Source organism: Trichoderma ghanense (genome assembly GCF_004382785.1).
Source record: "Trichoderma ghanense strain CCMA-1212 chromosome Unknown scaffold_25, whole genome shotgun sequence".
Classification (NCBI taxonomy): Eukaryota; Fungi; Ascomycota; class Sordariomycetes; order Hypocreales; family Hypocreaceae; genus Trichoderma; species Trichoderma ghanense.
Window position 1 is genome coordinate 152 of NW_027395688.1, and position 21096 is coordinate 21247.

General features: G+C 51.8%; 5 protein-coding genes across 5 annotated transcripts; 3 read left to right on the top strand and 2 right to left on the bottom strand.

Annotated features, from left to right (window-relative positions):
- Nucleotides 1-1690: 1690 nt before the first annotated feature.
- Nucleotides 1691-2771, bottom strand: CCMA1212_010358 (Short chain dehydrogenase yanD; the record flags this gene model as incomplete). The annotated part of the gene is made up of 2 exons (XM_073707407.1): nt 1691-1802; nt 1888-2771. The coding sequence occupies 2 exons, from the start codon at nt 2769-2771 to the stop codon at nt 1691-1693; spliced, it is 996 nt and encodes a 331-aa protein (XP_073554058.1).
- A 588-nt stretch (nt 2772-3359) lies between these two features.
- On the top strand, nt 3360-5823 carry CCMA1212_010359 (uncharacterized protein; the record flags this gene model as incomplete). Its single annotated transcript, XM_073707408.1, has 5 exons — nt 3360-3433; nt 3530-4143; nt 4206-4241; nt 4306-5657; nt 5722-5823. The coding sequence occupies 5 exons, from the start codon at nt 3360-3362 to the stop codon at nt 5821-5823; spliced, it is 2178 nt and encodes a 725-aa protein (XP_073554057.1).
- Nucleotides 5824-8747: 2924 nt separating this feature from the next.
- On the top strand, nt 8748-10822 carry CCMA1212_010360 (putative FAD-linked oxidoreductase; the record flags this gene model as incomplete). The annotated part of the gene is made up of 5 exons (XM_073707409.1): nt 8748-9170; nt 9245-9669; nt 9736-10372; nt 10447-10555; nt 10699-10822. The coding sequence occupies exons 1-5, from the start codon at nt 8759-8761 to the stop codon at nt 10820-10822; spliced, it is 1707 nt and encodes a 568-aa protein (XP_073554012.1). The 5' UTR covers nt 8748-8758.
- Nucleotides 10823-11456: 634 nt separating this feature from the next.
- On the bottom strand, nt 11457-12005 carry CCMA1212_010361 (uncharacterized protein; the record flags this gene model as incomplete). The annotated part of the gene is made up of 1 exon (XM_073707410.1): nt 11457-12005. One exon carries the CDS (start codon nt 12003-12005, stop codon nt 11457-11459), a length of 549 nt encoding a protein of 182 aa, XP_073554013.1.
- A 7159-nt stretch (nt 12006-19164) lies between these two features.
- On the top strand, nt 19165-19347 carry CCMA1212_010363 (uncharacterized protein; the record flags this gene model as incomplete). Its single annotated transcript, XM_073707411.1, has 1 exon — nt 19165-19347. The coding sequence occupies one exon, from the start codon at nt 19165-19167 to the stop codon at nt 19345-19347; it is 183 nt and encodes a 60-aa protein (XP_073554014.1).
- Between the last annotated feature and the right edge of the window lie 1749 nt (nt 19348-21096).

Here is a 21096-nt window from a genome sequence, read left to right on the forward strand (position 1 = left end):
AGCGGCATCATTATGATTCTTTGGCCTCTTCTGTGTTTTCGTTTTCTTTTTTCGCCTTCTTGTTCTGGGTTGTTCTTGTTTGGTGTGTGCTGTTTTGTGGGCTTTCTTGAGCGGGCGCTTCTTGTTCTTTTTATTGGTTGTTGTTCCCCCTTTACTCCTTGCATTGCGTCTTTCTTTTCATCATCATTCTCTTCTTGTTTATCATGGTATGGGCCTTTTTGGAGAGGACTCCTTCTATTTTCTGCGCTTTCTTTCATCCTTGCTTCGTTTGTCAACACTTCTCATGTCCTTTATGCTTTTTTGTTCTTTATACTTTGATGGGATTATAGAGGGATTTTCTTTTCTTTTTCTGCTTCTTCCTTTTCACTTTGTCGTTCCCCTTCTGCTTTTTCTTGATTATCTGCTATTCCTTGTTTTTCGTTTCCTTTTCCTTTTTTCGTCCTCCTATTTCTTACTTTTCCTTCCCATCAGTTCTTCTCCTTCTATTTCTTCTTTATTCAGATATCTTACCTAGTTCCCCCTTGGTTATTTGTTCTCTTGTTGTTCTGTGGCTTTCTAGAGGAGTTCGCTTTGCTCTTGTTACCGTTTTGCAGGCCCCTTGATGGGACTTTTCTTGGCCGGTCGTTTCTCTTTTTGTTATGCTTTTTTGCTCTTGGTTCGTGGGCTCTTTAGAGAGAAGTCTTTGCTTTTTTCTTTGTTCGATTAGAAGTCTTTTTCGTTTCTGTTGTCGCGTCTGTTTCTTTTATTCCTATTTCTTTGTACTATGCTGTTATTTAAGCCTTTGGAAAGCAATTGCTTTTGTTCTTTTTGGCCATTCGAAGGGCTTTTCGGGGGGGTTTCTGACGTGGAGACTTTTGTCGTTTTTCTGGTTTGCTTGACTCGCTGTTGCTTTCCTTTGCTCTGTCTTACTCTGTGCGCTTTTTCGAAGCATTCATCATTGTTCTTTCGGGTGTCTCGGGGTACTTTTCTGGAGACCTTTTCTGGGAAGAGTTTCGAGGGGTTGTTTTGGGGTGGCGTTCTTCTATGGGCAGTTTGCTGACCCTTTCTCTTTCTTGATCCCTTTTCTGGTTTACTTTCTCTGGTTCTCCTGGTTGGATGGCTTTGTTGGTCTATGGGTTTGCGGGTTTCTGGCTTTGCGGGTTTCTGGCTTTGCGGGTTTGTGTCTGTTGTTTTGTTCGTTTCATCGCAAGGTTTTGTGGGATTAGACAAGTATTTGGGCCAGGTATCTAGTAATGAATATCTTTAAATTATCCGCTGTGTCAATTGCATATCTGGCGATGTCTCGAAAAGTCCGTATATGGACTCCTGATGCTCGCGGATGTGATGCGGAAAGCTTGACATTTGTAAAATACCTTGCGGTGGCTTCCCTATTGTAGCAGTAAACTAAGGACGTCTTTGTACAAGGCGACATCCTCCTTGTTCCCTGTCTCTCCTCATCACAAATCACCGGCCTTTCTCCCTTGAACACGCTCTGTGGGTGCTTCCTTGCATCACAGCTTTCTGAATATCTTGAATGCAAAACGCCGGTCTCCCACTATCTATGATGACAAACACATCTGCAATAGAAGAAGAAAACGCTTGTAACGGCCAATCTCCATCTCTTCATATTATATCCTTGAGTCGGACGGGGATGTAGGAACTCTTCAGCTCGCCGGATAGAACTCGCAGCCTGAAGTTAGGGAATTGTCTTCTAAAGGTTGGACGCGATGCCGGGCGAGATAGAATCAAGCTTGACGATGAGTTCGTTGAAGAATCTCTTTTGCGCTCCCTGACCCCGGCGGTTCGTGGCGTGCTTTGCTGGTCTGTTCGAAGGGGATCGCATGGTGAGTCCCATTTGATATGCAAAGAAGTCTACTGGCAGAGGAATGGACAGGATAAGGTACTCACGCTTGGACGTGGCAGTTGGCCAGATAGTGGCCATGGCTGGATTCGTCCGCCAACACACCGTGGACCAACGTTCGGCTGCCCTCTTCTGCAGTGCGAGCCAAGAGTTTCTCAGCCAACTTATATCCGGCCGACTCAATCTCCTTGCCGAGATCTGACTTGCACCAGCTTGGGTTTGGAGTGTTGATGATGAATCTGCCCTTGTTGCTCGTCTTGCCTCTCTCGGCTATTTCTCGTACCATGTAGAGAACGAGCAGCTTGGATAGGGGATACCTACCAGCCATGTCGGCTCGTTTCGGGTCGTTGAGTCGTTCCAGCATCGTCGTCTCCTTCTCGTTGAGCTCGGCAAGGGAGGCTATGTAATGCAGGGCGCTATTGGGGATTGCGAAGCGGCACGGATTGCCGGTTTGCTGCTCTGACCTGCGCATCGACGGCAGGAGGAGGAAGAACAGGAGAAAGGTGTTGATGACATTGACGTTGAGCGTCCTCTCGTTTCCCTCGCTCAGGGTGAATTGGGTGGTCATCATGCCCGCGTTGGCCAGAATGCCGTCAATGCGAGGCAACAGAGATGCTCGATCGGCAAAGGCTTTGACAGAGTCCTGGCTATCCATGTCGATGGACCAGACTTCAATGGAGGATTCGGGTTTGCCGGTTGATTGGAGAATCTGTTGCTTAGCCGCTTCTCCCTTGGAGGGGGTTCTAACTGCCATGATAATCTTTCCCACGCCGAGACGGGAGAGATGGCGGGTAGCTTCAAAGCCAAGGCCGCTGTTTGAGCCGGTGACGATGATGATGTGATTCGATAGATCGGTGGACGCGGTGGGTATAGGGAGGGTCACGCAGACTTTGCCATAGATGACAGATCCCAAACCGTGAAGGGAAGACATGTTCAATTTCTCCTGGAGCAATATCTGTCGTTGAATCGGTCTTGACGAGGGAAATCAGATGGTTGCTTCACTCGCTGAAAAGATCGGGTTATTAAGGTTCGAGTCATGTTGGCTGTGTTTCTGTTCGCCTATTTATTGAACATTGAGAAGGATTCAGCTGAGTAGTCTGCCGGCTTCACCTTGTTCCTCATTATCTCGACAGCTCAAACTCACACCAATCCCATGCTTCCACACCGACGTAACTCCTAGCGGCAGCTCGCGGGTTTCCGTTCGTTGTGGGGATACGGGGATTATATCTCCGCAATAGTGCTCACTCGACGAGGGCCAGCCCGTCTGTGGCGTTGCTGTAGCAGGGGTTCATTGCCCGTGCTGGTCCCGCGGATGCCCCAGGCGGGAATTGTCGAGATGGGGACCTGACCGGAAATAATATCCCCGACGGGAGCATTAAATGCTCCGCGAGTCGCGGTGTCAAGCGGCCTTTGCTCGTAGGGATCCCTCTGGTTCGCGCCTCAAGTCTTCCTCCTCTTTCCTGCAGAAGTGAGGCACGGAGCGCAATTATAGCTTCGCTTCCTCCGTCGGAGTCGCACAATGGAGTTTGGCCCCAGGAGAATCGAGAAGCGGAATCGGGCGCCCGTCTCGTGCGAACCATGTCGAGCTCGAAAGTAAGCACATTAAGTGACGGACTGCCCCGAGAGAGAGAGACCCTTCTCTCGAAGGAAGGCCAGTCAAAGACATGGCAGGACACTCATCTCTCACAGGCAAATGTGCAATCGCGGCCAACCGTGCGAGGGATGCACCAGGCGAAACCAGGCGTCGTTGTGCCGCTATGCGCCAAACGCCATTCGAAACAAGCCCCGACCGCCTAAAGCGGGCAACATCCAGGAGCGGCTGGATAACCTCGAGATGATGCTGTCTTCGATAGCGCCGAATCCCTCCGTTGCCGGGATCGGGCTGGGAGTCAAGGCCGGCAAGCAAGCTGCGTCTATCACCACCAGCAGAGTGTCAGCAGGTTTCACAGAGCATCGAGCATCCGTCACTCCGCCACAGGCTCGCCAAGAGGATCTCGCCTTACCGCCCGAACAACCTCATCGCCATGAATCCGGAAATGGTCAAGTCAGCTACATCGAGCCCAGCCACTGGAGAGCAATTCTGGACGAGATCAAGGAAGTCCGGGAGCATCTGTCAGCGTTTGACCGCCCATTGCTCCAAGAGGAGCCGGAGCGCAAGAGCTTTGTCCCGGAAGAAGGGGCCGAGTATCTCTTTGGGAGGTTTCCGGTCATTGAGATGGAAGACGTCATCAGTTCCGTGCCCGCCAGATTGGTCTGCGATGCTCTTGTCTCGCAGTATTTCAACTCGAGGTTCATGGTTCTCGGTATGTCCCGTGGTTGCTGAGCTGGGTTCCGGCTTGGCCTTGCTAATGCTGTCTGCGTGTAGGCATACTGCATCCTGCCAAGTTCCAGAAAGAGGTCGGTTGCTTCCTTTTCAAGCTGCCAACAAACAAGATCCTCTACTCTACGTACAATTGGCTGACCAGACATGGAGGGACAGTATGAAAAGTTCTGGAAAGCCCCCGTGAAAGCACCCCCTCTCTGGGTTGCACTCTTCTTCTCCGTCCTCAGCCTCTCGACAGCTATGCGACAGATTGCTGTTCCTTCGCAGAGCAGCGATTCAGGCCCCGCTGTCAGCATTTTACAACAGCGAACCGTCGAGTGTCTCGTCCTGGGACGCTTCGCCACCGCAAACGCATACGCTCTCGAGGCCATGATGCTCCATCTCCAGAGCTGCTATCTCACCCACAACAAGCTGACCTCAGACCACTGGTTCGAAATGGGCACCTTGATACGCCTCGCCTTTCGGATAGGTTATCACCGTGACCCAGATAACCTGCCAGGCATATCGGTCTTCGACGGGGAGATGCGACGTCGCGTTTGGCACAACATATTCCAGGTGGATGCGCTGATGTCGTTCCAGATGGGCTTCCCCAGCATGATCCCGACCGAATTCTGCGATACCAAGGTGCCGAGGAACCTGCAGTTTTCCGATCTCGAGATAGGCATGACCTCGCTTCCCCCTGGACGGCCGCTATTTGAGAACACCCCCATCAGATACCCAATCGCGAAATCGGGCATCATGGCAGTCTTCAAAAAGATTGTCGCCCACTCTCAGTCTCTATCACTGCCAACCTACGACAACACGATTCTGCTCGACGGTGAATTGAGGGAGACGTACAATAACCTACCAGAGATACTCAAGGGCAGAGATGTCAACCGTTCGTTTATGGACCCGTCGAACCTCATCTTTGAACGATGCACTCTAGAGATGCTCTATTTGAAGGGGCTCATTGTTCTCCATCGACGATACATAAACTACGACGTCGATAGCCGTCGATTTGAGCACTCCAGACGAACCTGTGCCGAAGCAGCCCTCGACATTTTGGCTCGCCACGCGGATTTGCACCAGGCATCTCAACCCGGAGGGCGTCTTTACGATGACCGATGGATGGTTTCGTCACTGACTATGCATGATTTCCTCCTGGCTGCCATGGTGGTCTGTTTGGATCTTTCCGTCCGTCTCCGACGCCCTTCAAGTATTTTGTCGCCTGGGAAAGACCACGATGCCCTGACCAGGAGAGAATATCTTGCGCTGAAAACATCGCAGGCCATCTGGGCAGCGAACAGCTCCATGTCTCCAGAGGCAGGGCTTGCGGCTTCAGCACTCGGGCTGATGATACAGAAGGTAGCTGAGAAGGACCCCAGTCTTGCTTCTCAGCCCCCGTCTCAGTCTGCATTGACGGCCGAGAACCCAAGTCTTGCCATTCCTGCTGACGACCTCCCATATGCCGGGCCCATGTCGCAAATGATTGACAGCATAGAGGGACTCGATTGGGTGAGTGGCGTTCTGATGAATCTCTTCACCATTTTACCTGAGGTGGGATCTAACAGGGGCATAGGGCCTTTTGGATCAATACTTTCAGAATCAACCCATTGATGCAACACGTATGGAGGGGTTTGACCTGGATGCTGGCACTTCTCGCTGGTTTGATATACAGTAACATGGGATCTAGAGGGGGTGGCTGAGCTATTTATTACGAGTTATTCGTTGCATCAAGTTGACACCAAACGACAACGTAGGAAAAGCGTTGTTTGCAAACGATCAACCCCATGGCTACAATACTTTTAGCGTAGCAGCAATGTAATCGAGAAGTTCAGGCCGATGTCGATGAGGTAGCAGAAAACTGGCAGCATCTTTGAGATGCATTTGAAGAACGTCGTCGCGGATGGGATAATCCAGAAGATATAAAGGTGCCATATCAGGGAACTGCATTTAAAGCCACAGCTACTTTTTGGATTCGTCTCTTCACTGTTTCGTTCCAAGCTGAGCCACCCCTTTCCTTGAATTCCATGACAAAGCCAGACGCTGGGGAATGCCATTGTCACTGGGTACACCTTGACATCCTCGCTTAGGGTCAGCCCTGAATCACCGACTTGAGATGCAGGAAAACAAGCCCGGATTCCAACGCATACCAAGTGCAAATCAAAGAATGAACAGATGATAAACGCTCAAACTCACCTCGAATCCCTCTTCCTACACATGTTTGTTCAAAATCACCTTGAACTCACCTAACAATGGACAAACCCTTCCATCGTTTGGCTTGATCCTCCCCCTGAGAGAACACCTACACCGCCCGGCAGTTCTGCCCACGGTTTCAAAACGATTTGGCTGTAGGAACATCCCGCTCAGATAGGCATCAATCTTTATCAAGCCCGTCGTTCATCATTCCCAGTTGTGGACAACGAGGCTTCCGTTCGTTCGTACTTCTTTTGTCGAAGCCCTCCGGGGTCTTTGATTACTCTCTTCGAATCCTTCCCTAGTCGTTTCTGTCTCCTTTATTTCGGGTTTGGCCATTTTCTCTTGCGCGACGCTCGCTACCAGATATCTCCTTTGTCTTCTGCCGCTCTTTCACTCACCAAGATCTCCTTCGTGTTCTGCCGCTCTCTAATTTCGCGCCCCGGTACCTTCATGCTGTCATATCTCCTCTTCTCAAGAGCTTTTTTTTTCCGTGTTCTGTCTGTGTTCGATCTCTGTTTGCCTTCGGTAAGTATACACGAGTCCTCTCTACTGCCTAAAGTCTTGAAAACTCGCGACAGAACATTGCGCTAACCATCCAAGCAGGTCCATGACCTTAATATAATGTTTTATTCTACCTCACACTCGGCATCTGTATCAACGAGATTCAAGATACGCCTCCTTCGCACTACTGATCGGCCCACCTGCCGATAAACCCCATCACTCACCTTGCCGAACCAGAGCCCCCTTGTGGGATACGATTCTCTGCATTCGAGCATTTACCGACTGGTGCAATTTGGGGCAACCCAGGTTCTACACCGCAGGTCATGTACCGACTGATGACATATACGACGCGACGTCGCCTACCGGCTGAAGATCTGTACGATCTGAGGCCGCGTACCGATTGATGACATATACGACGTGACGTCTGGTGCCTCGTGCTTCTATGCGCCTACTGACGAAGTTTCCCTTCTGGAATGCCCTCATATACTTATCGGTATGTTGTCTCAACAACTTGCCTTGACCTATCTCCACCACCCTACTATGTGAAGAGTACCTCAGCTTACGCAATGGATCGCATATAGACAGACACGGGCTTGTCTAACCAGATCCAACATCTGGAGCGACAGCATTACAAAGGGCCAGATTCAACATCTGGAGATACCAGACTGCCAGGATAAGGGCGTCATGGTGAGCCCCTGGATGTACCAGCCGACTGAGATACGCAAACCAAACGACCCGGATAGTGGCCGTCTTTTGACGAGCGAGACCACCTTTACCATTCCGCGCTCTATAGGGGCCGTCGCGAGTTCGCGACCCTCGACGCGCCGGCGGGTCCAGATACGCAATCAAGCGTTGCTACGCCTGCGATGGAAATACATCGACCTCCAAACCTCCTACCAGCGCGCCCCCTCCTCACAAGACTACGGCTTCCCCCTCCCCCAGGAAACAGCAGCCAAACTTCGAAGTCGACTTACGGTAGTTATACGTTCGCGGCAACCAGGCCCTCATCTTTCTCCTCGTTGTCTTGGGCATCACTGTCCCCAGTATAACGGCAGCCACGGAGACAAGCGGCGTACACATACCACCATCATGCCAGGATATATAGCACATATGGGAGCTCGTTTGGCAATACCCATCCTTCGAAAAGATGATCAGCCGGGGAAATTCGACATTTCCATCTTTTTTTGCTCTCTTTGGCCAGGTCTCTGAGTCCATTTCGACGAGCAGCCAAAGCCTGAATACTTTTCCGCCTCTCGCCTCAATCGCACGCCAACAAGTGGAAGTCGACAATTCGGCCTTTGATCGACGTTGAATGCAGCATTGTGCCATGGTTACGTCCAGCAGCTGCCCGCTGAGCCTCCCGAATAGGATGGTCTGTGGGACGTCCTTCATGGATTCATATTCCGCAGTACCTATCTGCCTGGTAAGTCTACCCAGTGGTTTGTCCCTATACGCAGAATACGGCGGAGTGCTGACCCGAGCTTGCATAAGGTCGACCCTAGCGTGGCATCAGCTGGATGGCCGGGCCGCGCGTTGTTCCCGTCACTGTTTCGCGGCATCTTTCCAGATGTGGCATGTTAATGCTGCGGCCCCCGATCCCGACGAATGCGACGTCTCTCTATTGGCCGGGCAAAACGGATCGCCACAGCCACGATTCATCATTCATTCAACGAATAGGAGCATATGGGAGAATTGGTTTGGATATTCGCGGCATCATCCCCAAAACAGGCGAAGCTGAACGACGGCCACTCGACGCATGGAGAGGAGAAGTCTCGCGATGGGTTCCCTCTCTTCCCCTGCTTGTTGCTCCTCCTCGGGGTCTACGGGATATAAATCATAGCAATTTCTCCTCGAAAGAAACACAATGCAGTCAACCTCACTTCGATGCTCTCTTTCTTTGACAAGTGCCCGGTGAAATGTCCGCCTCTAGTCTCCGGCTGCTACTATCCCTCGCTGCCATTGGCGCTGGACTCTGCGCTCCTCAAACGGAAATATGCAAAGCCTATCCTGGTACTCCCTCCTGGCCTTCGGCTCACGCCTGGGCTTCACTCAATCGGACGCTCAATGGACGGCTCCTCCGGCCTGTGCCTCCTGGTGCAGTATGCCATCCCGACCAGCCTACCTTTAACACGAGCCAGTGTGCCGAGGTAGCCAAAGAATGGAAGACGTACGAGTTCCATGTCAAAAGCCCCATCTCCGTCATGTGGGACAAGTACGACAACTTCACCTGTCTACCAGAAGAAGATGCACCATGCTCTCCCGCAGGCTATCCTGCTTATGTGGTGAACGCATCCAATGCAGAGCATGTCAAGATCGGTATAGACTTTGGTAAGCCGATCCCTCCTTAACCACTGCGTGTGACAAGAAAAGGCAAAACGGACTGGTCTAACGATTCGTCAAAGCTCGCAAGCACAATGTTCGTCTCAACGTCAAGAACACCGGCCACGATTACTTGGGACGCTCCAACTCCCCAGGCTCGCTCTCCATATGGACCCATCATCTCAACGCGATGACATACAACAAGGGTCAGTACAAGCTACACGGCTCTGGCAGAGTCCTTCGGGGCAATTCCATCACTGTTAGTGGCGGATCCGAGATGTATAAAATATACGCTACCGCAGGCAAGCACAACGAAACCATCGTCGGTGGAGGCGGAAAGACGGTTGGGATCGGAGGCTACATCACCGGAGGCGGGCATTCAGTCTTTACACCAAAGTACGGCCTGGCGGCTGACAACGTGTGGGAGATGGAGATTGTTACCCCAGGAGGAGACATTGTCGTTGCCAACGAAGATCAGCATTCGGACCTATTCTGGGCAATGAGAGGAGTAAGTTTCAACCACACACTCCGAACCTCCCTAAGTTGGCGCTGTGCACTGACGACGTACAAACAGGGAGGCGGCTCAACCTTTGGCGTCATCACCTCTGCCACACTCAAGACGCATCCGAGCCCAAAGATTCTGGGCCTCCTCTATGGAATAATTACGGATCGCAATGAACCCCTCGTCTACGACCTCATTACCTATCTCCTCTCCCAAACACCGTACCTCATGTCGCAAGGCCTCTCCGGCTACAACCTCATCACAAGAGACATGGCGACACCCCTCCAGCTGCCAGGCGTTCCAGATCGCGTAGCTGGGCTCCTAGGCTCCACCGTCCTCCAAGACGTCGAAAGCCCCGATGCCGTCGAAAAGTTGTTCAAGCCGCTCAACGACACCATCCGGAAGCGCTGGGCAGACAAGGTTCAGTTCTACGTCCTCCCCACTGCGTACGACTCTTGGCTAGCCTGGTTCGACAACAACTACGACACCGACCCGGCCGGCGGAAGCCAGTACCTCGTCTCCCGACTCTTGGATGGCGAGGCCTTGACCGGGAACCAACAGCAGCTCAAGAGCGCCCTTGAAGTCGCCCTGGCTCCTAGCGGCACCATTGCGGCCTTTATGGTAGGCGGAAAGGGCGTCCACGATGCGAAACCCAGGGGAGGCAGCAACGCTATCAACCCTGCATGGAGGAGCGCATACATCCACGCTCGTGAGTCTTGTAGTTCCCAGGGCGGGACAAACCGAGCTGAGGTTGCTGTGCTAACGACATCCCTTCGCTATCAGTAACCGGCCAATCGTTCGGACCGTTCAATAAGACTGCCGAGGAAGACGCCATTGCGACTCTCGACAGCCAGTTCCAGCCCCTGCGCGAGCTGACGCCCAAGTCCGGCGCGTACATAAACGAGGCATGACATCTCTCCCAGTTCTCCATTTGCCCCTGTGTTTGCCTCGTCCGTGGTAGTGCTGACCATGTTTATCTCTCACTCCCCAGGCCTTTCCATTCGAAAAATATTGGCAGAAGACTTTCTGGGGTAGCAATTATCCTCGACTCCTCCGCATCAAGCGTGAAATCGATCCAACCGACGTCTTCTGGTGCTCGCCATGCGTAGGAAACGAGAGATGGGAGGTTCGTCAAGATGGAAAGCTGTGTAACAAGTAGAGTATCTCAAACTCAGATGGCCCGACCGACTTTGCTTCTCCTCGCCCTCGCCAGCTGCGCCCACGCGCCGAAACAATGGGATTTGGGATAGGACCATGACTTGGCAAGAAAGACGAGGCATTCAGTCTTTTCTGAACAAGTTTTGCGTACTATTTGACAAGATTTCAAACAGTCGGCCGAGGCTGGCTATAAGTACAGGTCAAAGCAACTTTCCCGCTACCTTCTCCTTTGGAACGATGTGGTGACTCAGCATTCACGTCCGATTGCCCCTGAACAAAACCTCGAGAATGAACAAGTGAGATTGCTACATGGCAAAGAGAAAACGACAATGAAACATTTCCCCATACAATTCGTGATGCATTCATATCAGACAAAGACACCCTGCTGTACAAGACGTAAATGAACAATGTCTGACGCCCGAATCCTCCCAGTCCTTCCAAACACAATCTCCCCCTCCCCAGATATGAATCCATCTTCCTCTGGCCCTACTCCTCCGTCCTCCAACACACGCAGCCAGTCGTCTGCTTGTTTTCTGATCTCCCTCTTTGCCGCCGGAGGCAGTGGCTGGCATGGCGCTCAATTCCAGGTATCATTCCAGCCACTGCCTCCAGCACATCACCCTCGCATCGTAAGACTATACTGTGCCTAAAGGCCCCAACAAACTCTCAAGAAAAGAGCTGAAGAGGGGTGCCCCAGGGGACCGTGATGCCGAAGGTGAAGCTGAGTGAGGACGCAAGACTCGTGGAAGTCTACTTTGAAGTTGACTCCGCATCGTGGTGGAGAAGCCGTAGTCTTGGGGTGATAGGGCGCGCTGGTGAAAGGGGGGAAGGTGAAAGAGATGCAACTGGCTGGCTGGAGCCTCTTGTAGACCCCCCACCAAATCAGATCCTTCGGATCGCAATGCCCATCGCAGAAGTCGCATGCGGTGTTCGAACCCCCATCCCAAAGCCTCAGCAGAGTCCAACGCCAGCCCGTCGTATCGCGCTTCGAAGTCTCCTGAGCCGCCCATTCCTCGGGCGGTGGTGATGACAAGGACAAAGAGAGGACGAGGACGATGATGCGGAAAACGAAGTGAAGTGCGGACAGAGAATTCGTGGAAGTCGACCTTGAAGTTTACTTCTGCGTCGTGGGGCGGAGAACGGTGCAGCCGGCAGGCTAGGGCCTCTCGTAGACCCCTCACCATGCCGGCCACTACAGACAGACGGCGAAAACAAAGTTGTCGAGTCGAAAGCAAAAAGACGCCGAAGGTGAACGGCGACAGCACGTCCGAAGCGAAGAGGAACGTGGGAACGGCGGTCGTAGGGAGAGCGAGAGACGGATATTGATCGGAAGTCGAATCGCTGGGGTCTCATCCGGCTGGCTAGAGCCTCTCGTAGACTCATAACCACCGTAGAGCCTTGTCATCGTCGCTGCGGATTTCGAACAGCGAATTGACCGTGGGTAGGCTGGGGCCCCTCGTAGACCCCCCGCCGCCCCAAACCAACTCATGCGCTCCGACAGGTCGAGGCACGTCCTACAAGAGACCGAAGGGTAGAAGCACGCGTGAAAGATGTCAAGGACCGCTGGCGAGCCGGGGCTTCTGGGCAGATGGTTCGCTGTGTTGACTCGTGATCAAATGCAGGCCCGGGAATGGCAATCTAGGAGAAGACCTGGGCTAGTCAGCAACTCCGCCGAGACGTGGCTGTACTCGAATATGACGGGAGGCACAAACCGTATGGCCATTCACGCAGGCGTCAAATATGTTGCTTGGGTGAAAAGCGCTCCCAGAAGTGGAAGCCTGGTGTTGCGGAGGAGGAATGGTGGATGGCAGAATGCAATTTGACAGTGCGTCTCAACATCAGCAAATGGGCGTCAAATGTGTCGTGTAATAAGCCAGTGACGAGAGGTTTGCGGTGATTCGAGCAGGGTACATCGAGTCGACCGTTAGACGTGGCTCGGATCGAAATGAATTGAGTAGGCAAAGGTTCGGTTCGAGATGGATGAAGTAGGGCTGAGTTGAGTGGACACGGTTCGAGTGCGCATGGCTTGAGGCGGCGCGAGTCGAGGTGAACGCAGGAGGACAACAGGACAAAGGCTGTGTCGAGAACAAGCGGTAGGCATTGACTGAGGGTGGCAGCGAGTGACGGGCGTCGTGTGTTGGAGAATGGGTACGTTGGTTGGTTCGTGAAACTGCTGCAACAAACAGGGAGGGCCTCAGGATGACCATGAAGGGCAGAGATGGAGAGGATGGGAGAGAAGAAAAGATCTTCGAGGGCTGGGAGGACGGCCCCTATTTATACTTGAGGGGAGACAGAGACGCCTTCCTCCCCAACATCGAGGCTGTTTCCCATCGGAGGGATTGCGTGAGTCAATACTCTTCAGAGAAGAAGGAAGAAGTAAAGATCGACAGGTCGTTGAAGTACAAGCGAGTGGCAGGCCGAGGGCTGGGCGGTCTCGATGCAGGACCAACCTCGCAATCGTGCTGTGCCTGCTGGCACCAGTTTCTCAGAAGTGTCGGTGTAGAAGAACGAGGAGGGAGGAAGGGGAGAGCTTCTGATAAGGGAGGAGGATGAGTGACGAAAGACAAACGAGAAGCGAGGAGTCGAGGTAGCGGTCAACAAATGCGAAAGGCCCGCCCCTTGAAACCGTGCTCCTGCACGCTGTAGCCCACTGGCAGTTGGCTTGATGGCTTACCGTCTCTTGGCTGATGATCTGGACCTGCCTGTGCGGCATTTGGTCGTCAGTTCTCTCATGGAAATCCGGAAGCTGCTGGATTCCGTGCTCACCCGGAGGAGGCAGTGGCAGATCCTTGTAGGAGAACTCGGTAGCAGCATTGGACTCGAAAAAGCAAATGGCGTGGGACAATCGTCAGACATTGGTTCAGCTGGTTTACGTCCTGCAGTGCAGTCTGGGATCGATGGATGGGAGATGAAGAGAGAGAGACCTGACAGGATCGTGTCCCGATCTTGTACAGCCTTATCTTAGGCATTGCCGTCCCTTTTGGCCCGTTCCTTTGAGCCCTCCTCCAAGGCTGTACAGCATAGGGGGTCCTGATTCAATACAATTGCGCTGTGACCATATTGGCCTGTTGTCTATCCTCCCCAATATTCACACGGCCATATTCACATGACCTCATGCGAGAGGGAGCTTCGTGAAGGGTCCGTGTAGTTCTCCACGTGTCAATAAGAGCCTGTTGCTACGATGCCGCCGGGTAGGACAAGTGCTCCATTGCGTAGCAAAAGTAGACGGCAGACATGTTCAACCTTGGGACTTATTAGGCGATTTTGAATGTTGCATCTACCAGAGAATTGATGGATATCTCCATCAGGCGCACCTCCGAGGGGCGGGCCGGCTAGAGAGTAGGTAAGATTTACGCCACAAATGCACTGATGTGCCGAAGAGATCTTTCTTTTTGCTATTTAGAAAACCGATGGACAAGAGAAGACATATCAGGAATCACGCCATATCCTCCGCCTCTGGCCCTGCGTAACACGACTCTAGGCCGTATCTATTCACCGAGACATGACCATTTACTGCTCATCTAAGTTGCACAGAGCCACAAGGAAGCCAGAGGCATGCTCATAGTTGTCTAGAGAGTTGATGTAGAATGTCACACGCGAAGGGTCTGTGCGACGGAATGCTCAGTGCAGGGTGGGTTTTGTCCCCAACAGCTTCCACCCGGCATTGACAACCCCCGACAGCCAGGCGCAGTACGTTGACCCCAGATTTTGTATGTCCTTCTCGCACCTCTTGGTCACTGAGAAACCTCGGATGTGGAAACTCTTGGGAGGCAGACGCAGAGTGGATGCAGACTAAATGATAACCCGCAGCTACCCATCGAGCGTGTACATAAATCAGGCATAGCCAACGGCGGCTCCCGACTAGCAGACATTTGCATCTTTCGTCGGTTGCTGATATCGTGCGCCATGACAGCGGGTTGATAAATGGAAATGGAGTCTCGCGGGGATCGGATCTGTCAAGAGGCGGATTGCTTCGTAGCACGTTGTGTGGAGGCACAACCTGGAATGGGAATCCGCATTAGCTTCTTTCTCTCGACAAGACGTGATCTAGACAACGGCTGAGGGCAGCAAAAGATCTGGCTTACCACTGTCAGAAACTCAACTCCGCGGCGTCGAGAGCTCCTGCAGCCAGGGGTTGAAAGAATGGAGGGCCACCTGGCAGTTGCAGAACAGAAAAGAATTGAGGTTCGCAGAGACGGAAGCGCAATGGTATCAAGCACACCAAAGAGGCAGAGTAATGCTTGCATGGCTCTGCTTTCTTCTGCTCCAATGGAATTGCGACGGTTGGCAAGAGGAAGAGTGCAAAAGAGCGGAGTCTCCTGAATGCAGGCAGGAAAAGGGCGAAGTCTACCTTGCGGAAGGGACACTGCGTCGACAGCTACGAGGCTGCGAGATTCAGGTGACATTCTCCTACTACTGCGGTCGAGGGCGGTCAAAGTCACCTTGATCCGGCCACACAAGGCTGCCGGCTGGCTGGCTCGACCTCCAGAGACGCTCCCCCCCTTAGCACCTACTACGAGCACAAATAGTTAGCGGAGCCGTCGGTTAAAGTGACGTCTTTCTAATTCTTCTTTCTTGAAGTTACCCCCGGCATTTCTGATCTTCTTCTTCTTGGTGTCTTCCTCTTCCATCATCCTTTTCCCTCCAGAGCCAAAGTCGCACCTATTGCTCCTCCAGCCGTCGCAAAGCCAGACTCCTGTCGCAGTATCAACACGCAATCTCAGCCTCTCTCTGCTCCTGCACCCTACAAGCCTTTGCTACAGCAAACAAAATGGTATGCTGCTTTCTCCTCCAGTCAAGTCCCCTCAAGAGCATCACGCACAGCATACCGTTTCAACCCACCGAAACAACACTAACTCAGGCAACAGTGTATCCGATGGTGGTGCAAATGCAACGAACCGCGCAAGATGCTTCCCGTTACGCCGCCCGTCCAACTCCGCAACCCAAATACCGTCTACAAAAGACACCGATACAACACGCTCTCTTGGTCCATGTTCTGCTGGTGCCCGGCCTTGAGCAGATCCGAGATACTTCACGCAAGCCCACCGCTGGATTATCCCAGGTTGGAACCTTACAACAACACTTGAGCTAGGTGAGCTTGACGGAGCATTCGCATTGGGAAGTTGTGCTGATGCATGTCCAGTTGTCGAGGCCGTCTTTGTTTGAGTCGGATGGTTATCACGGGTTTACGCGATGGGGGCATGATCTGCCAGCTTGCAAGAATTGGCATTGTTTGCCATCAAGACTGTACACTAGCTTCTTTCCTAAGAGGTCAACATGCATATTGTTCAGTGATAATGACGAAGAATTTAGTGGAATTTGAAACTCGCATTGTCTTGAACATTCGCCTATAGACAGATGCCGTCTACTTGAAGTTCTGCAAACCGTTAGCGCCGTTAGCTTGATAGAGCACTCTTAAGGAGAATCTTACAACTAAATGGGCTCGTGGTCTAGGGGTATGATTTTCGCTTCGCATGTGAAAGGTCAGGGGTTCAATTCCCCTCGGGTCCATCTTTTTGCATTTTCACCACCTTTTTCTTATTGTAGTCTTTCGCTCGACATGTCGCCAGAGCCTCTTGAAATGATTTTTTGTCATGCTTTTCTTCGTTTTTCTTTTTTGTCTTTTCTACCCTCCAATGATTTTGCTCCCAGAGCGTCACGGCAACTTGGCATGCGTCACTGGCTGCTTCATCGTAGTGACATCAAATCGTTTCGCGCATCGCAAATTGTTGTTTTTCCACACAACACGAGACAGAATCGGCCAAACACAGGCAATTGTCCAGTCTACCGTTAGGATTCGTCGACTCAGGAGCCGTCATAAGATCGTTTGTCATTCTGTGGAACTCGGATACTCGGTGGTGTGGCTTAGGTAAGTCCAGGGTATCCTGAGCTCCTAATTTTTAAACGACAGATTCCGTTCTCCCATGGAGCCCGCAAAGCCGATTGGATCCGTTGTGATACCATATCTCGCTCCCCATAAAAAAGCATCAAAAACTGTTGGAACAGCATTACGAGCACGAGTAAAGCGCTGCTCGCCGTGTTTGCATCACCTGACAGGTGGAAAGAAACTGTGAGACTACACTGCTTGGACAGACCTGAAGCAGACATGACTATTACTTCAGCCCTGGTGCCCCCTCCATGTTGGAGATATTGAAGCCGCTAAATGTAGATGGAACACGAAAGAGAAGCGATTGAAGCGTTGCGAGCATCTTACGTGGAAGGGAAGGCATATGGAAAGCGGGCGGAAGTCCCCCAGAGAGATATGCTCTGGCGCAACGATGAGATTCACTATAGGATATACAAATACATCCAAAGTTTAATCACATGGCCAGACCATTGGATAAAAACTCATCTGCCTCGAATACGACGATAGGCAGATGAGTGAAGAGAGTGGCAACTGGCATGTATGACGAAACGTGTGTATCAATGATGTTATACATGGTAAACTCTCTCCTGGCGCATAAGCCCGACACCGAAAAGGACGCTGGGGTGATTCTCAAGCACTTGAATGCAAAGTGGCACTTCTTCCACGGTCAGTCCAGGGTTGGAATCAGGCCTGATCTGCTTATCCGCCCTGAGGATGACCCCGGCACCCATTGCTTCCTGCGTAAGACTTTATCGTGCACCAATAGCCGGTGACGTGAGCCAATTCCATTCATGCTTTTGCTCGATATCGACGTCCCGTTTCTGGATCTGAGAGCTGGCGGCGGATAAGCTGGCAACAAAGGTCAGCGAATTCTGGTACTGGCGCCGCGGACAATGAGTACTTACACACCTATTGCAACGATGATAGCTACAGCTGAAGCCATGTTCAACTCACGACTGGTGAGGGGGGCGGCGAGGGCATTGGGACGGGGACCCGAGGAGGCGGTGGATGGTGAATAACGCGTGTTCGGAGTTTGAGAAATAGCAGGTGGACGCAAAATGTGTCCACGTGAAAGGCGTTGTTCATTGTATCGTAGCTGAACATCGCGAACAGTCGAGCATCACCCTGTCACTCATGTCTGGTGCAGTATCCAATCAGCCAGAATAAGAGATATCTAGCAGCAGGAAGAGAAATATACTTGAGAGTTTGATCCTGCGTGAGATCTCAAAAAGACGGAGTGTGTGATGGAGTGGAAGTGTTGCTTTGACGAGTATAGTTCGCTAGACACAGGCGGCCATCCCGGATGCAGGATGTAAAAGGAGGAGAAGACAATGCCAGGCGACAGAACGCTGCTAGGCTACCTACTGTAGTTGAGAATGGCATAGGCCAAAACAGGAATGAGGTAATGGGAAAAATGGGGGATTGCAAGAGAGAGAAGGAAAGTTGGTTAATGGGAAGAGGGGGGTGTCTCGACGCTCCTCGGGGGCGTTCAACACCTTCTACACCCCACTGGCGAACAGTTCAATGACGGTCACGAACCATCTACCGGGACATAAGGTACCTACCTACCTAGGTAGGTACCAGTCGGGCGCCTCCAACCTGCAGCATCTTCATTTACAGCTGCCTCCCCCGCTCCGTCAGCAGATATGCGAGAGTGGCTGAGTGTAAGTAAGTATGTACCTGTTCTCGGCCCCATCCAGATTGAAGTAGTTCAGCGAAGATGTTCACTTTGTCAGTCCACCTGCGGCCTCATTCCACAGGGAGACAAACTCACCAAGTCTCCTTTTAGCTCGACTGCGGCGTACCAAAGCTGTCCCTTTAACTCTACAATAAGGGAGCTCCATGGGAACGCCCCCTTAGTATTTGCACTCGTCACCTTCAAGTTCTTGGATGTTGATGCATTCACCAAGCTTGGTCAGGCTCCTGCTTTAAACACTCCACTCCTCGAAACTCCCCTATTGGCTCGATCTCCTTCAGCAAACGATCATCAACCTCCAATCTTGGTGAATGTCCAAATAAGATCTCTTCAGTTCACCACTCGTCTTCCTCTCTTCTTCCTTTCCTTCTCCTTCATACCACTGCAGGCGGGAGGCCTATTGAGACCTCAGCCTGTGGTGGCCTTTTCCCGCCCGCCGTCGACCCTCTCCTCCACATACGAGGAACGAGTACTGGCGACATGCAACGGTATGTCTACATAGCCCTGCCTCTCCAGCTTGCTTCTTCCTCCTGACAAAGAGCCTGTTCACAGCCAACGGTATTTCGAACACTGTGGGAGCGGAGTAGCCGGTATGGCCGGGGTCTATTGAGGCCCAGCCAACCGGATACCTCTTCCCTCCCTCCGACTCTGTCACTGCGAGAATCGTTTTGATCGGCGCCTGTAAGCGCCCCCATTCCCAGCAACATCTGATTCTGACTGACGTGCTTATTTCAATTTACCGTTTTCAAGAAGAACAAGCCATACGATCCAGCCATCCGCGATGTCACCCGTCTTTCGCGCAGTGGGCTACGGAGAGTACATCGAGGACCCAAGGGTCAACGAGCCCGACGCCTTGGAAGGCTTGGCTGAGATCAAGGCTCAGGAGGCACATCCATCTTCGTCTCCCACCATTCCAACAATTTTCAACTTGTCGACTTCTATCGAGGATGTGGGGAAAGCTTGAATTATTTCGATTGCAGCTGTGCCCAAAAGTTTCACATTATTCGCGGCATGGCAATCCTCTTCCCACACTGCTTGTGCCGTTTGCCAGTTCTTGCGGAAAGGTGTCCCACAGAGAGGTCAATGTGACGAGAGTCTTAAGGTTTGATGGTGGTAATGTTTCTTTGGGGGGGATCTTATCTTGAGAGCATGATACAATACAGGGACATATATATGGTGTTTGCGATTCAATTTCTGCAAGTCATTTCATGTGATGCTGTAATTCATCTGCTGTATGCTAGTCCTTCCATGTGGCACTTAGAATCCCAAATATTCCAAAGAGGCCTCTTGCTCCCCGTCGTGTGCCACTGTTCCCTGATCATCGTGTATCCATGGCCACCGTTACATGAGCCATTAGCTGACCATGATACTCATCATCATCTCAGAAACTGTTCGGAAGCGTGATGGTTGACGCTCACTCTCTATGCAAACAAGTTACAACCTGTCGTGGTACATCTTGCCCTATGTTCTTCTGGGCCCTTGTGCTTCTCCGGAGTTTCCTTTTCTCCTCTATTCGGGCCACTGCAGGTAAACAACTAATAGACTGGAAGGGAAAGGGGCCTCTACAGGATGATTCCTTATTCCCCAACGCTCTGCGTCGCCTCTTGTTCACGATGGCCGACCGCTTGCTATCAGCCAGCAGAATACCGCCGACATTCGCAGCCAGCCGAGACAGTCCCCCAACTCAGATGGCCGAACAAGCCTTTAGTATATCATTCACATCATACGATCCGGACTCCTGATGGAGCGAACGCCTCGGCCACATCTTGTAACTGTAAGTTAAAGGGAGACATTAAACATGGAAGATCTCTTGGTTATTTAGAGCCACACGAAAGCACAGCAAGCTACAACATTACGGCTTCCCAATCCTGCTGCATCCTCAGAGGCGCCCTTCGTTACAGGCACCTCTGATGCAAACATTCATTCAGAAACGCCACTTTCATTTTACTTCTGCCTGGTTACAGTGCGATCATACGATGGTTACAAGCCACTAATTTTGGACTTGCTGCTCGTCGGAATACTTAGTCTATAGATACCTCGATATTCGTGCCAAGTGAGAATGCGAATAGGGGCAAATGCCAACCCCCCTTTTTGCTTTTCACGCTGATACTACTGCCAAAAGATAATATCTGGACTCGATACCTCAACAAAACACTCCGTTGGTCACTCGATGTTTGGGTTGTTGGAATCCTGGGGAGTGTCAAGGGGGTGTGCTCCCAATCCTGTCCCGCTGCACTCAAACACCCGCAAACAGGCAACTCGAGATTATGGTCGCACTTTGAGTGATTTATGCAGCAACAACAATAAAATGTATTTCCATGTCGGTTTTGTTTGTATTTGGCTGCTGTAGCGGCACCAAGGCAGTCTGTAGAGGCAGAAGTGTGGCGGTCCTCTCCCAGCTGGCGGGCCCCTTTTTCATCACCACCCACCCACGCAGGGCACATCACCGCACCGAAGAAAAGTCCATGGCCTTTGATCGACCGTTGGGCGATGCAAAGTCGAACAATGAAGAAGGTATTACTGAGATGTTTGATAGCTACCTATCAGCAGACACCGTAATTTCAAGAAATAATACACAGGCTGTCAACTGCAAAAAATTGCATCCCATCTCAACAGCAAACAAACCAAAACCTGTCGCACGCAAGTCTCGAACATGGGACCAAGAGAACAAAAAAAGGAAAAGAGCGTTCGACTTCACCGAGACTAGCCGTCA